Source organism: Marmota monax, unplaced genomic scaffold, assembly GCF_021218885.2.
Source record: "Marmota monax isolate L192 unplaced genomic scaffold, Marmota_monax_Labrador192_F-V1.1 WCK01_AAM20220418_F8-fsc00092, whole genome shotgun sequence".
In the NCBI taxonomy this organism is placed as follows: domain Eukaryota; kingdom Metazoa; phylum Chordata; class Mammalia; order Rodentia; family Sciuridae; genus Marmota; species Marmota monax.
The window spans coordinates 184,863-198,363 of record NW_026692583.1 but is presented as its reverse complement, the minus strand read 5'-3'; the positions used below and the strand labels follow the sequence as shown (position 1 = coordinate 198,363).

The window sequence follows — 13,501 nt, the reverse complement described above, 5'->3', positions numbered from 1 at the left end:
CCTCTTAGGGGCTGTGAGGGACTCTGGGTGCCCAGCACCTGGTGGCATCTCTTCAACACACCGAGGAGCAGGGCCCTTGGGTGGGCCCCGGGTCCAGGAGTCAGGAAGCAGATGAGACCCTCCTCAAGTCCAAGTCCCTCCCCGGGTGATAAGGCTCCTTCCTCTGGACCCTCCATGCCGGCCCATAGGAGGCCTCTCAGTGGCCACTTTGCCCACAGGTCTCTGTTGCCATGGCAACAGCTGCTGGCCACAGTCTCCTTGCCCTGTCCCACCTGAACCCTGGATGGTTCTGCATCTCCAGGGACCTGGAGGTACCTTGCCTCTGGGAGCTGCACCTCCTGTCCAATTTGGGAAACACCAGACTTCTCCCTGACTTGGGCTCTGCCCAGCAGCCATAAGAACGGAAGAGGTGCCCCCCACGCCCTCCTGGCTCTGCTGTCAGGCCTGTTGGCCATGCACCTGTTCCCAGGCCTATCTGGTGGGATTTTTCCTGCTCACTGCTCCAGGCTACTTTGGGAAGATGGGACAAGACCTTCTGTGCCCTACGTTTGTAGGGCACACAATTGAGCGTGATCAGCAGTGGGATTGTTGCTGCGTGTGGAGCCCCAGGAGGTGGCCTTGGGCAGGGGAACTCTTATGGTGTCTGGGTCTTCAGGGCACCCCACGTGGCTTCCCTGTTCATCAGTCAGAGGGACATTGAGACGCAGTGGCCATGTTGAGTTGTCCTTCTGGGCCAGGAGGCTAAGGCCGCCAGGAGCGGTGCCTAAAGATCCAAGTTAACTGGGACCAAAGCGGATCCTCTCACCTGGGCAGCTCCCTCCCATCGGCCACTGCCCAGCGAACACCTGGGGCTGCCCAGCTGTCACCGTCCTTTCCCACCCATGCCGGGTCCTCCTCTAGGGCTCTGGATGTGGCTTTCCTCCTCCACTGACTCTGACCAGCACCTGCTGCTGGACTCTGCTGTGGCCCCTGCTCATGTTATCCTGCCACTGCCTGTGACCTTGGGTCCAGCCACAGCAGGAACTGGAGGAGCCTTCAGAATTAGGGGCCCCCTGCAGAATCAGCCAAACGGGGCCGAGATGGGCGGGGCCGAGATGGGCGGGGCCGAGATGGGCGGGGCCGAGATGGGCGGGGCCGAGATGGGCGGGGCCGAGATGGGCGGGGCCGAGATGGGCGGCCAGGTGGGAACTTGCATGGGCACGTGACCTGTGTCCTCCTTAGCTCAGCGTTTCCCTCCTGGTCTTGGGGCTTCTGGACGCAGCACCCATAGGCTGGGGTAGGTCAGGTCTGACCCCCAAGACCTGCTCAATGTTTCAGAGGGAAGAGGCAGGAGCAGGCATGAAGGAGGGGCTTCTGGGAAACAAAGGGTGACCTTGCAGGCAGGAAGTGGGGTGGTGGGGCTGCTGCAGCCCCAGCCAGGCGTGGCCCTGGCCGTGGGGACAGGAGTCTGGGGCTGCAGGTCTGAGGCTTTCCAGACCAGCCAGCCTGGAGGTCTCCCGGGGCTGACTCTTGTGTACGACTGTGGACTTGATGTTTCCCGTGAGTCGCTGGTTGTTATTAGAAGTTCTGATGTTCCAATCATCCTATCAAGGCCAGGAGCTGTCCCTCAGTGGCCTTGGGTCACTTGCGCCCCCCCTGCAGAGCTTCCTGCTTCCCGCCCTGGGTGCTCCGGTTCATCTGGTCCCGTTCCTGGTCCAGACGTGATCAACACCTTCTTCCAGATCCTGCCTCCAGCTCCCCGTGTTTAGAGCTATCAAGAGATTCACATTAGGAATGAGGGGCTCCGCCATGGCCACATCCGCTCCTGGGTGGCTCTCGAGGGTCAGGCGGAAACGGAGGGGAAGCATCATCTGGAAAGTGCAGCCCAAGTGCACCATCTCTGGGGAGCGTGGCCTCCGCTTCCAGGGCCTGCGGGGCTAATGGATGGCGCAGTTAATGCATCGGGATGGTTGCATTTCACTCAGGGCAGCACCCAGGAGATGCCCAAACCTGTTCTCCCGCTGCTCCTGCTGGTCTCACTTCACAGGAACGTGTGGAGGCTTGGGTGTGGCCTCTGAGGTGACGCGGGGGCTGCCTGCCCTGTGTCTGTTTTCCTTCCCTGCCCTGTGTGTTCCTATGCCTGGCCCAGCTCTGGTGCATGGCGGTGGGGGGAGTGTGTGTCTGGGATGCCCACGTCCTAAGTTGGCCCGGAGAGCGTCCTTTGACCCCTCTGCTGCTGACAGTCCTGTCCCCACCATGCAGTTCGCATCTGTGGACACGCTCGCTTCCTTAGAAGGAAGGTGGTACGCGCCAGGGACAAGGGACACATCATGATCTTTGTTTGATGCCTGGAGTGTGAGCTGGGTGTCAGGCACCTGGCTGAACCCTGGCCCAGCTATGTGCCAGAGTCCCTGTACCTGTTTCCTCTCCTTACACACGGGGGCAGGAGGATGCCCCTCAGAGGGCCATCCTGACAGCAGAGGAGGTGGGCCAGCCGATTGTGCCCCTCGAGCAAACAGTGACTTTAGAGATGGTCAGATCCTGGCCCCTGGGCAGGTGTAAAGGTCCTGGGCTGCTCTAGTGACAGGAGCCAGAGCCTTTCCTTCTCGTATGCCTTCCTTTCCTCTCTTTCAAGACTCCACATCCCTCCCTCCTCTTCTCCTTCCCTCTCTCCCTCCCCCCTCCCCTCCCCCTCCCTCCCTCCTCCCCTCCCTCCCTCATGTTGGTTAGAATTTCCTTCCTGCCACTGACGCCTAGGCTGCCTCCTGGATGTGGAAACTGTGGCCCTAAAGCCACCACACCAGAAGGACTCTGCACTTTGACGTCCTGTTGTCCCTGTCTTGAAATTCTCAGCAGTTTCTTTTATTGGCATGAATTAATCATACAGAATTGTGGGTTTATTGTGCTCTATCCATTTATACATAAGAATGTAATTTCATCGTCAAATTCTTGACAATATTTGACCAGGGTACTGTCACTTTGCAGGGGATCCTCGTGCCGCTAAAGTGGTCCCCTCTGTCGGCGTCTCCTCCTGTCTCTGTCTCGCAGCACCTGGTGGCTTTCAGTGAATACAGTTGAGTGGGGTTACCACCCCCTGGGACGGGCACCCCTTTCTGCGTCTGCTCTCATCCAGCCCCTGCTGGCGGCCTGCCGAACTTGTGGCTGTGGGCAGAGGACAGGGCGGGGTGTGCCACGCGCTCCCTCTGTGGCCTGGTTCAGTGTGCTGTGTCACAGCCGAGTTTTTGAGCCAGCCTCGAGGTCCCGTGGGGCCCTCTGGAGACACTGACCAGGCCGTGCTTCTCTGGACCTGGATATTGTGACAGGAATCAGAGTGACGGCAGCGACAGTGGTTGGAGGTCTTGTTGGAGCTGGCTGGTGGCCTGCTGGTCCTTCCTGCTCACAAGTCTGGTTCCAAAGTTGGAGCTGCCTTCTGCCTGAGGGTGAGGGACGGGACAGATGACACCTGGGGCCCCAGAGGTGGTTCGGGCTTCCCCGTGGCCCGGGGCTCACCCTCCTCCTGCAGAGGCTGCGCCCGTGCCAGGCACCCTGAGAAGCAGGAGCCCTGCTCCAGGTCGAGGACCCACCAGGGAGGCAGAATGGTCTTTTTCCAGCTCAAATTACTGAGGTTGCCAGAGGCTGCTGTCATCTTGCAGGGAGGCCGAGAGCTGTCCTTCTCTGGTGATAATGACCATCTGGGTTGCCTGGTCTGTTCTTTCAGGAATTGGACTAAAAGTTAGCCAAGCAATGTCACCTTTGCTTCCAGTGGCTCAGGTGGCTTGCTGCCTCCTGTGTGTTGGCCCCTCAGGGGAGACGACACGGTGGGCAGGGAGGGGAGTGGGGGCACCCGCCTGGCGGCCCTTGCAGGCTGGGTGTCTTGGTGCTCAGTTCTGGGTTCTCTCTCCTCCGTTCCCCAGGAGGGCTCAAGAGGGTCCCCTGGGCTGAAGGCTCAGTCCTTCCCAGGCACCTGGCAGCTGATGGACAGGCAGGACAAAGGTTGGGGTCTGGAAAATGGCCACCAAACCCAGCAAAACCAGTGCTGAGTCGTTCCCGGGGAGGGAACTCAGTGACAAGCCACTGGTTGCTGTTCACCAGCCGCGGCCCTGAGCACTGATGTGGTCTCAACTCACGCAGCCTCACGGGGCTCAGGGGACCTAAGAAACAGGCACAGAAAGATGGTGACTTGCCAAAGGTCACCCAGCCAGGAAGCAGCAGAACTAGAACTGGAGCCTAGATTTGGGGTCACTTGCCTCTTGGTTGTTGGGGGGTGGTGGGGACTGTGGTGACCGGGGTACAGTCCCATGTGGCAGTCTTCTCTCCAGCAGTTGTGGCCACACTGGGGTGAAGGCCAGCTCGGCCACCAGAGCTAATGTCTCAGGAGAAGCTAGGAGTCTGGGTCCTTAAAATGTAAAATACTCTGATTTTACCCCAGCTGAAAGTTCTCAGTGGCCAGCCCTCGGGGAGCACAGTGGCCTTGGAACATTGGTTTGTCTGGGGTGCTGGATCCCCCGAGTGCCATCTCCAGCAAAGACCCCCTCCCCTCTTCCTGCTGGGCCCTGGGGGCTCCTCAGCTCCATCTGTCTTTGAGGAACCTGCCTCTCAGGTCCTTCTGGATTCTGGGGTTGTTCTGGGGACATCCAGCTCCTCCTCCAGGTGACGGTCCTGTAGATAAGCACCCACGACCCTTGAAGCTCCTGCTGGAGACCCCTTGAAAAGAAGCCAAACCTCAGACTCCTTCCCAGGGCTCACCCAGGGCCCTCAACATGAAAAGGCAAGATTTATGACTTTGAAAACCTATCGAAGGGACCAAGCTATGTTGGCCAGGCCCGCTGGCCCTGGTGGGTGCCTGTGTCTTGTACAGAGGGCTATAGCTCCCAGGCCGCCCGTCTCTCCTCAGCTGTGCCTGCGGTCCCTGCAGCCCAGAGGCTCTGAGTCCTGGGGTGAGCCACTGGGGTGGCTGGAAACCACACCACAGGGCCAGTCATGTGCAGGGGAAGGGCCAGGCCCTCCTGCCAGACGGCCTGGGCTCACGTCCAGGCCCCATTCCACCCAGCTGTGTGACTCTGTGGGTTGCTTACCCTCTCTGAGCCTCAGTTTCCACATCAAATGCAGTGGGTAATAGTACCTGTGGTAGGTGGGAGGGTCCCCAGGTCGGTATCTGCCCAGGGCTGTGGCAGAGCGCGCCGTGTGAACGGGGTGGACAGGGTTGGCGTGGAAGCCCATCTGCAGTGTCTCCCCCCCCCCGGGGCGTCCACAGCAGGAGGCTCCCTGCTGGGCGTGGGTGTGCAAAGCCCACAGGACGCCTGTGTTCACCGCACTTGCCAGATGGGCACAAGCAAGAAGCATGCGGGGCGGGGGTGCCTGCTCTCCGCCCCTTGCCCGTGCCTCTCCCTGGGCTGGGAGCCCGGCTTTGGGTCTGGTCCGGTCATCTCCGTGTTGGTGACCGTTGGCGATCCCTGCTGGGCTCGTCCACAGCTAGCCTGGGGCCACCAGGAGGGGGGTGGGCGTGGCTTCCAGGGCTGGCCCCCTTGGTGCCCAGGGGAAGTGGGATGCAGATGTGAGCAAAGAGGTGGTGCAAGGGGGTTGCTTCCTGAGGCACTGACAGCCGCAGAAACCTGGACAGCTTCAGCCCACCACGGGGGGACAGCTGCCTCCGGGATTCCCACCAGTGGAGCAATGCAGGGCAGGCAGTGGGCAGGTCTGGCGATGGCTCCACAGATATGATTTGACAGTTACGATGTTGAACGCAAAGTGCCGACCGGGGTGGGGGGGGCAGCCACAGGGTAATGCTATTTCTATCAGGCATAAAAGTCTAGAAAGGAACATTTGGCAACACGAGGAGCCGTTACTATGTAACAAATGTCAGCACAGAAGTCCCCTGGGGTCAGCAGGGAGCGCATTTACCAGGACGGTTTCCCAGGTGGGTGGTTGGAACCTGTACCCTCACTGTGCGCCCGCACCCCTTCTGTAAATCTTGGGTATAGTGTAATCAATTTTAAAATGTTTTGTTTGAATGAAAATTTGCATAGCTGAGAAACAGGCCTGCAGGTCACTGGGCCAGATGCTCTGGAATTTCCCTGCTGGACCTGAGCTTCCAGGATCCCCTGGTTGTCTCCAGAGGCCGTCAGGGTGACCCTAGGTCAGGTTGCCCAGGTGGTACCTTGGTAAGGGAGTCGGTCAGAAGAGGCTCAAGTCCTGCCTGGGTCCTGGTGGCGTCGGACAAGAGCGGTGTCCCCTTGAGGGTCAGTTTCCTCCACTGTGAAATGGGGGAATCTTAGTCACTGACCCCCCCAGGGCTGATGAGGGTTTTCGGAGGTGATGGTGCACGGAGTGAGCTCGGCTTCGGTGAGGGGAATGTGCCGTGCATCACAGGCTGCTGGGGACAGCTCAGCAGGGGCCGGTGGAGGGCAAGAGGAGGTGGGGTAGAGAGGACGTGGTACTTCAAGAGAGGCCCTGCTTTGGTGCCTCCTAGGTCTCTGCATCAAGGAGCCTGCGGTCTCAAGTTGGGCCCACAAGGACCAGCTGGTCTGGAGCACAGGGGCTCAGTGCCTTCTCCTGTTCTGGTCACGGGCATAGCTGTCCTTCTTGGCCATTGGAGCCCAGTGTCGCTGCGACCTTGGGCTGACCTCACCTGCCCAGGTGGTGCGGCTTGGACCTCCCATTCACATGGGGTGGTGCAGCCTGTCCCCTCTGACCCGGGCACACTTTCCCTTGCTGATGGAGGGCTGGACCCCGGAGGTGGCCGCCGCTCATGGCGAGAGCAAGCCCAGGAGGTGCTCGCTGTGCTGGGGCAGTCAGGGCACGGGAGGGAAGCTGTTTTCAGGTCCCTTAGGTTCCTCTTTATCACCAAGTGGGGTCTGTCCCTGGGTGCAGGGTGAATCCTGAGTCACAGGTGTGCACCACACAGAGCGGAGCGCCAGGCTCGCCTGCGTCCTGATGGGGCAAGGGACAGGAAGCAGCCTGCTGGCTATGGGCACCAGGCAGAGTGGACGTAGGACCATGTCTGAGGAAGCCGGCAGCCCACACCCAGGACCTCGGGGCTCAGGAAGCTGAGGCGGGGCTGCTTGTCCTGCTGGAGACGAGGGCCCAGTCCTGTGGGAAGCCGAGCGGGTCACCCGGGCAGCCTGGAGAGAGCATGCCTGGTTTTGCTGGGACAGTCCTGCTCCTTGGGTCACTCCTTGCTCTCTCATTTGACATGGGACACTGTGTCATGGGAGGGGACAGCCTGTTTTCCCCTGATGTTTAAAGACTCAGCACCCCCTTTATTACCATGCTGGGTCCATTTAGTAACAGAATCATTTGTCTATGAAATTCTGAGAAGTGATTATATTAGTAAGGGCATTTTTAATTCCAAGAGAGAAAAAATATTAAACAGGGAGAATGGGAATATATCGGCTCACACAGTTGACAGGGGAGGGAGACAAACAGCTTTAGGTGTGGCTCGATCCAGGGGGGATCAAATAGTGCTGTCAGGACCTAACATCTCTCCTTGTCTTGCATTTCCTCTGAGCATTGACTAATTCTATGCATGTATATGGGGATAAGTTGGCTTTTAGTAAAGCCCTGAGGGAATTAGGGAATAAAGAATCAATATTCTTGCCAAATATTTCAACCAGAAATCCAGTCTCATTATTGTTGGCCAACACTGGGTCTCTGATGGGCCAGGCTTTGCTCAAGTACCCATTCTTGAAAACGAGAGTAGGATCGCTGCTAACTGAAGCCTTGGAGAGCGGGACGAGGTGGTTCCCAGTGGAAACTCTGGGTGCAGTTCCCAGGGGAATGGATGCAGCAGGTGGCCAGTGAGCCCTGGTGTCGGGGAAGCACCCCTCATCTTGTCCAGCCAGGACCTATTGTCTCTGATCTGAGCCCTCTGCCTTGGGGTGCAGGTTTGGGGCCTGGCCCCCTCCCAAGTAGTGAGGGAGTCTGATCCCAGTCCTTGTTCATACAGGCACTGGAGAGAAAACAGGAGGAAATAAATTGCTGGCCCACGTTAAATTTAGATTTTTTCTGTTGGAGCTAATTGTAATCTTTATTTGGTCCCAAGTGATTCATTCTTATCGTTCTTATTATAGCTAAGAAAATTAATTTTTATTCTACCATAAAGGTGGCTGTAATAATCTGGGTTCAGGGAGGGGATTACTTTAATAAGATTTGCCAGCAGGCTCTGAAACAGTGGGCTTTTATTAGCTGGTGGAACCAGCCTGTTGCCCTGCAGAGAATGTTCCAAGGCTCCGGTGGGACTGGCAGGTGCGCTCAGCCAGGAAGAGGACAGGTTTGTTTTGTAAAGAGCTCAGGTGCTTTCCCAACCCTGTCTTTAGTGCAGGGAGGCTCGGGGAGGAGGATCCCAGAGGACCTCTGCGTCTTTGGTTGACTTCAATGGAGACGGATGCACTGAGATGAACCTCTAGTGTGCTCCTGGGACATCAGGTCCCATCTTCAGGGGCCAGGCCAGTGGTATGCGTGGGACTCTGGGGCATCTGGAGAGCACACACCGTTGTTAGAAGCAGCAGTTGCGTAGACCCCGAGTCTCTTCCCTGCAATTCCAAATCCCAGAGCTCTGGACACCAAAATGTTCCTGGGAGGTTGTTGCAGATTCATCGGGTGGCAGAACCTCACCCGAACTCATTTATGACTTTTTTTGTCCCACTTCCGGCGACTGGCCATGTCTTTGACCAGGAAGGACTGTGTGTCTGACCCCTGAAGGCGCCACAGTGTGCGGTGCGTGGCCCCAGGGTGCTTTCCAAATCAGAAAGCCAGCAGTTGGGAGCCCTGGACGCGAGGTGACACACCTGTCCACATGGAGAGCAGACCTGGGGCTGCCAGGTTTTCTGATTTGGAGGAAAGAAACCCCAAAGTCCTGATTTTTTTATGTGGCCATTTCTCAACTTCTGTGTTACTGATTCAAACTTTTAAATCTAATTTTTTGAAGACAGAACAGATCCCCGATATCCTCAGGAAATGAAAATTGAAGCACAATGAGGTAGATCCGGGAGCAGGTGCAAGGACTCTGTCCAGCGTCCGAGGTGGGAGAGACTGGAGCCCTCTCGTGTGGGAGTGGGAGGTGCAGGAGCTCCAGGGCAGCTCTGGCAGCTTCTGGAAGGTGTAGGCAGAGCCTGCCGTGGCCCAGCAGCTCCACACTAGGCGACCACCCAAAGGAGATGCAGGATGGTTTATGAATGTCCCCAGAGCTTCCCTCCCACGGCTCCAAGGGGCACATGACGTGGATCCAGCAGTTGGTGAGCATGGGGACACTCCCAGGTACAGCTGAGCAGTGCAATCAGAGGGAGGACCTGTCCAGGAGGCCCCATGGGCCCGACCAGTGAGGAGCAGTGCCTGGTGCACAGCAAGTGGGTGCAGATGTTTCTTCCAAGAGGGGCCCTGGGCGCAGGCGGGGTGCCCCAGGACAAGTCCTGAGAACTGGGGCTAGTCACAGGACATGCACAAGTTAATCTTGGATGGATTCTGCCAAATGGTCAGTTTTGCTCCCTTGAGAGATGAGCTTGTGTCCCATGCTCCGCAGAGCAGAGCCAGCCTGCTCTTGGAATGTGTCACCTGATGGGGGAGACCTGCTAGTTGTGGGGTTCAGCTTTGGTGGGGATCAAGCAGAATTGCCATGGCCAGTTCCTGCCCTGAGCCCAGTGGGTAGGTGGTCCCTTGCTGGGAAACAGCCCTTCCGCGGTCACTCTGTGGTCACTCAGGGGGACATGTCACAGCTGGAGGCACCAATGCCATCACATTTGCAATTTTTGGTTGTTGATTAAGTACTGCAGATGGTCTCGCAGGACACGTGTGGTTACTTGAATTTTCCTGGCCTGGGGACCTGGGTAACACTGCCAGCCTAGGAGACGGGGAGGAGCACAAGTCCCAGCCCACAGGAAGCCTCCGGGTTCCCATGGAAACGTGGCTCCGTGGCCGTGTAGCAGGTTCTCACCCAGGCAGGGGGAGTGACACTAAGAGTGCCACCCCAGGGGGCAGAGCGCATTTCCAGTACCCTCCACCTTGTTTGGGACCCTACTGTCTGGAAGGTGTGACAACCCTGGTGAGGTGACCAGGGTTGATCTGTCAGTGTGTCACCCACTGAGCGTCCAAGGAGTTATCATTTGAATGCACAGTTTGAAAGTTATTGATCAGAGATCTGAAGTTTTACAGAGGATTCCAGAAGTGTGGACCTCTGTCTTCTGCAGAAGTTGGCTCACTCATAGGATGCTGGGACGGTGTCCCCTCTGTGCTCCCCCTTGGGTGCGTGCGTGCGTGCGTGTGTGTGTGTGTGTGTGTGTGTGTGTGAAGGATGGTCTGGCCTCTCTTGTTCCCAACTGTTCACCTGGAACGTCGGACTCACTGTGTCACTGGGACTTCCTCCTCCTCTTCTCCACACATCAGGGGACCACCTGGGATGCCGTGGTGTCCTCCCGTGTGTGCTTCCTGGTGAGTTGTGGCCGTGCAGGGCTTCCTCCATCTCCAGGGCCAGTTCCTCTTGGCCTCCCTGGTCCATCCACCATGCTGCCTGCGGCTCTGCGTGCCCCAGTCACAGAGCATCGGTGGCCTCTGTCCTGCACCTTGCTAGTCCTGGGAGCTCTGCAGTTGGGTCCCATGCCCAGTGATGATCAGTCACTGGGGTTTTCTCCAAAGGGAGGGAAGAGGACTAGCCATGGGGGAGGCGAGCAGGGTGCCTGGTGATGGAAAGGCCTTTGAGGGTCCCGAGCTCGGGCTGCCCACGGTGCCTGGGGCTTCAGGAGACCCGGCCTGGGGGCTGGCCACTGCTCGGGGAGAAGAACGGCCTCCTTGAGGGACGGTCAGTGGTGTGCTTGGCAGTTGCTGCTTCAGTGTTTGGGGTTCTGCTGGAAAGGCTACGGTCCCCATCCCTGGCCTGTTTTAGGTGAGGAGTGTGGGGCAGGCTCCGCCCCTTGGTTGTCCTGGTGACCCCCACATCCTCTCTGCCTGCAGGCGTCCGCCAGCCCTTCTGTGCGAAGGCCTTCCTTCCCCCGCTGCTCTTCCTCTCTGCTTCTCCTTGGATGGTGACTTTTCCCCACCTCCCTTTGATGGTGTCCGGATCTCAGTTCTCTTGTTGGGAGGTCTCGTGGCCCGGGGCATTTCTAGGAAACACTGAAGCTGCACACGCCCCAGGCAGCACTGGCCTCTCCACTCCCGGGCTCAGCCAGCCGCCACCATCTGCCAGGACGGGCCTGGCGCCCTCTGCGCTTGTTCTCCCCTCCTCCCACCCCTTCTCCCACCTGGGGAATTACGCTCCGGTCCTCCCAATGGAACAACTCTCCATGTTCTCCCATCCTGGTGGCCTTCTGCAGTCCAGGTGGTGGTCAGCTTGAGGACCTCAGGGTTGAGGGAATGAGAGTAAATGGCCGTCAGGGGCCAGCAGCACTGAGCTTTGTCTGGGCGGCACTTTGACATTTCCACTGCCCATTGTAACCTGGGTGCTGGGCGCAGGGCTGGCCCTGGCCAGACACACGTGACTGCTGGATGGATGAAGGGCTTGTGGGCTGGATGCTTGTGTTCCCCAAACCCATACCCGGAAGGCCCAGCCCCCCAGTGTGATGCTGTCAGGAGCAGGGCCTGGGGGGACCCCTGGGTTTAGTTGAGGCCCAGGCCAGGACCAGTGTCTTTAGGGTAGGGGACGAGACACCTGGGCCTCCTCTGGCACTGTGGGAACATACAGCAGGAGGGTGCTGTCCCCAGCCAGGGTGCCGCCCTCACCAGCTGCCAAGCCGCTGGCCCCTCAACCTGGACGTGCAGTCTTGGTCACTGAGAAATGAAGGCCACTTGTTCCTGCCCAGCCTTGTAATTAGCGCAGCCCCAGCTGGGTATTGGCAGTGGTGGGCCAGTCCACCCCGTCTGTTGCCCAGGAGGCCCGGGAGGTAGACGGCTTCCTGTGTCCCTCTTTCGGATGTCCCCGAAGGACAGAGAAGCTCATGATGGTGACAGCTGGTTCAGAGGCGGCTGGCTCCTGGACAGTGTCCCCTCCACTCCTTGGTGTGCGCTAGGAGGGATTGGCAGGAAGAGCACAGAGGGTGGGTTGAGGGGGGCAGTGGGGACAGTTTCCTAACAGAAGCCTCAGCCATTGTGACTCTGGCCCCAAGCCACCTACACAGCCTGCATTTGTCTCTCTTGGGGTTGGTGGCTTACAGTTTTCTTCTACCCGGGCACCTGAGCACTCAGGTGGTCCATGAAGGAAGGACAGGGGCAGTCTTCCTGCTTGGACTGCAGGGATGCCCTGGAGCAAGGACATGGACACAGAGGAAAGCCCCTGTAGAAACTGCCAATGGTTCATGGCGGGGATGTGACGGACACACAGAAGTGAGCTCCAACCTGTGATTCTCAGGGTCAGAACTGTGGACACAGGGTGGAGGAAAGGGCTGCAAGTGTAGCGACACTTGGGTCGCTGTCCCTTTTGTCGCCCTTGGGTGATTCCCAAGGTCACAGACGTGGGCATGGGTGCTTCCTCTGGCTGCGGGTCCCTCATCCTGCAGAGCCAGGGTGCCCACTGCCTTGGCCGCTTCCCTGCCTTCCTCCCGTCCAGCCTGGTGCTCTGCGGGGCAAGGCTCTCTCGCTTCAGCCTAGGGTCGTGGTTCCGGTGCTTACGGGGGCCCGCATAGCCTGGGCCAGGCGGGCGCGTCTGGATGCCCCGAGGAGCCCAGCGCTGCACCGCTTCTCGAGGGCGTGGACGGCCGCGGCCAGCAGGTGGCGGTGTTGCTGCGCTGGGGCCAGGAAGCTCGGAGGCTGGTCCAGGCTGCACCTGCAGCTGCCTGGCCTCTGGGCTTACCCCCTGCCGAGTCTGCGGGAGGCCAAGGAGCTCCAGCCGGCATTCAGGGCGTTCACAGGGAGAGGAGTCTCTTTTTTTCCCACCACGATTTTCGAAGCCATTGTTGAGAATCGATTGCCCCCAGGAGGGGGCTCAGTCTCTGGGCCAATGGGACCCAGAGGGCCTGCTTCTTCCCCTGTGGGCAGATTTCCAGGTCCCGAAGTCAGCTAAAGGCACTAATTGAACTCCTCTCTGCTTTGGTGAAATCTGGAGCCTGCTGTAACGGGGGTCTGTGTGTGTGTGTGTGTGTGTGTGTGGGGGGTGACAGAGCAAGAAGATGAGGCACAGATCCTGGGAGTTAAGCCTGGACTTGGGGAACCCAGCCCTGGCCCCACCCCTTACTTGCTGTGTGGCCTTGTCATCTCCATTTTCACTTTTTAATTCGTAAATATATATGATAATAATTGTATTTATGTAACAATCCTGTTTTGGTATTAACAAAATAATAATATGAGATCGGTATTGTATTCCACAGGATTATGTGAAGAATGTACAAGGAGCTAATGCAAATTAACACATCTGGAACACATGATCACATGTGTTAGACAGGTTAAGGTAGATGAGTGGCACACAGTAAGCCTGTGGCACACAGTTCCTAGCTTGTGACTGCTTTATCATCACTACCAACACTTGATTGATTGGATTCTGACAATGGATGTGTGATAATTCCCAACCAATGTCCACCTCCTTTTCTCTGAGACCTGGCAACAC

The 13,501-nt window shown here is 58.1% G+C and overlaps 1 protein-coding gene across 1 annotated transcript in view; it reads left to right on the top strand.

The window, feature by feature from the left end:
- Positions 1–1,079: 1,079 nt before the first annotated feature.
- LOC124093532 (transmembrane protein 132B-like) overlaps positions 1,080–13,501 on the top strand; it is a 150,850-nt gene continuing 138,428 nt past the window's right edge. The window contains exon 1 of the mRNA XM_046445984.2: positions 1,080–1,181. Coding sequence (XP_046301940.2) covers positions 1,080–1,181 — 102 coding nt within the window. The remainder of the gene's footprint in view (positions 1,182–13,501) is intronic.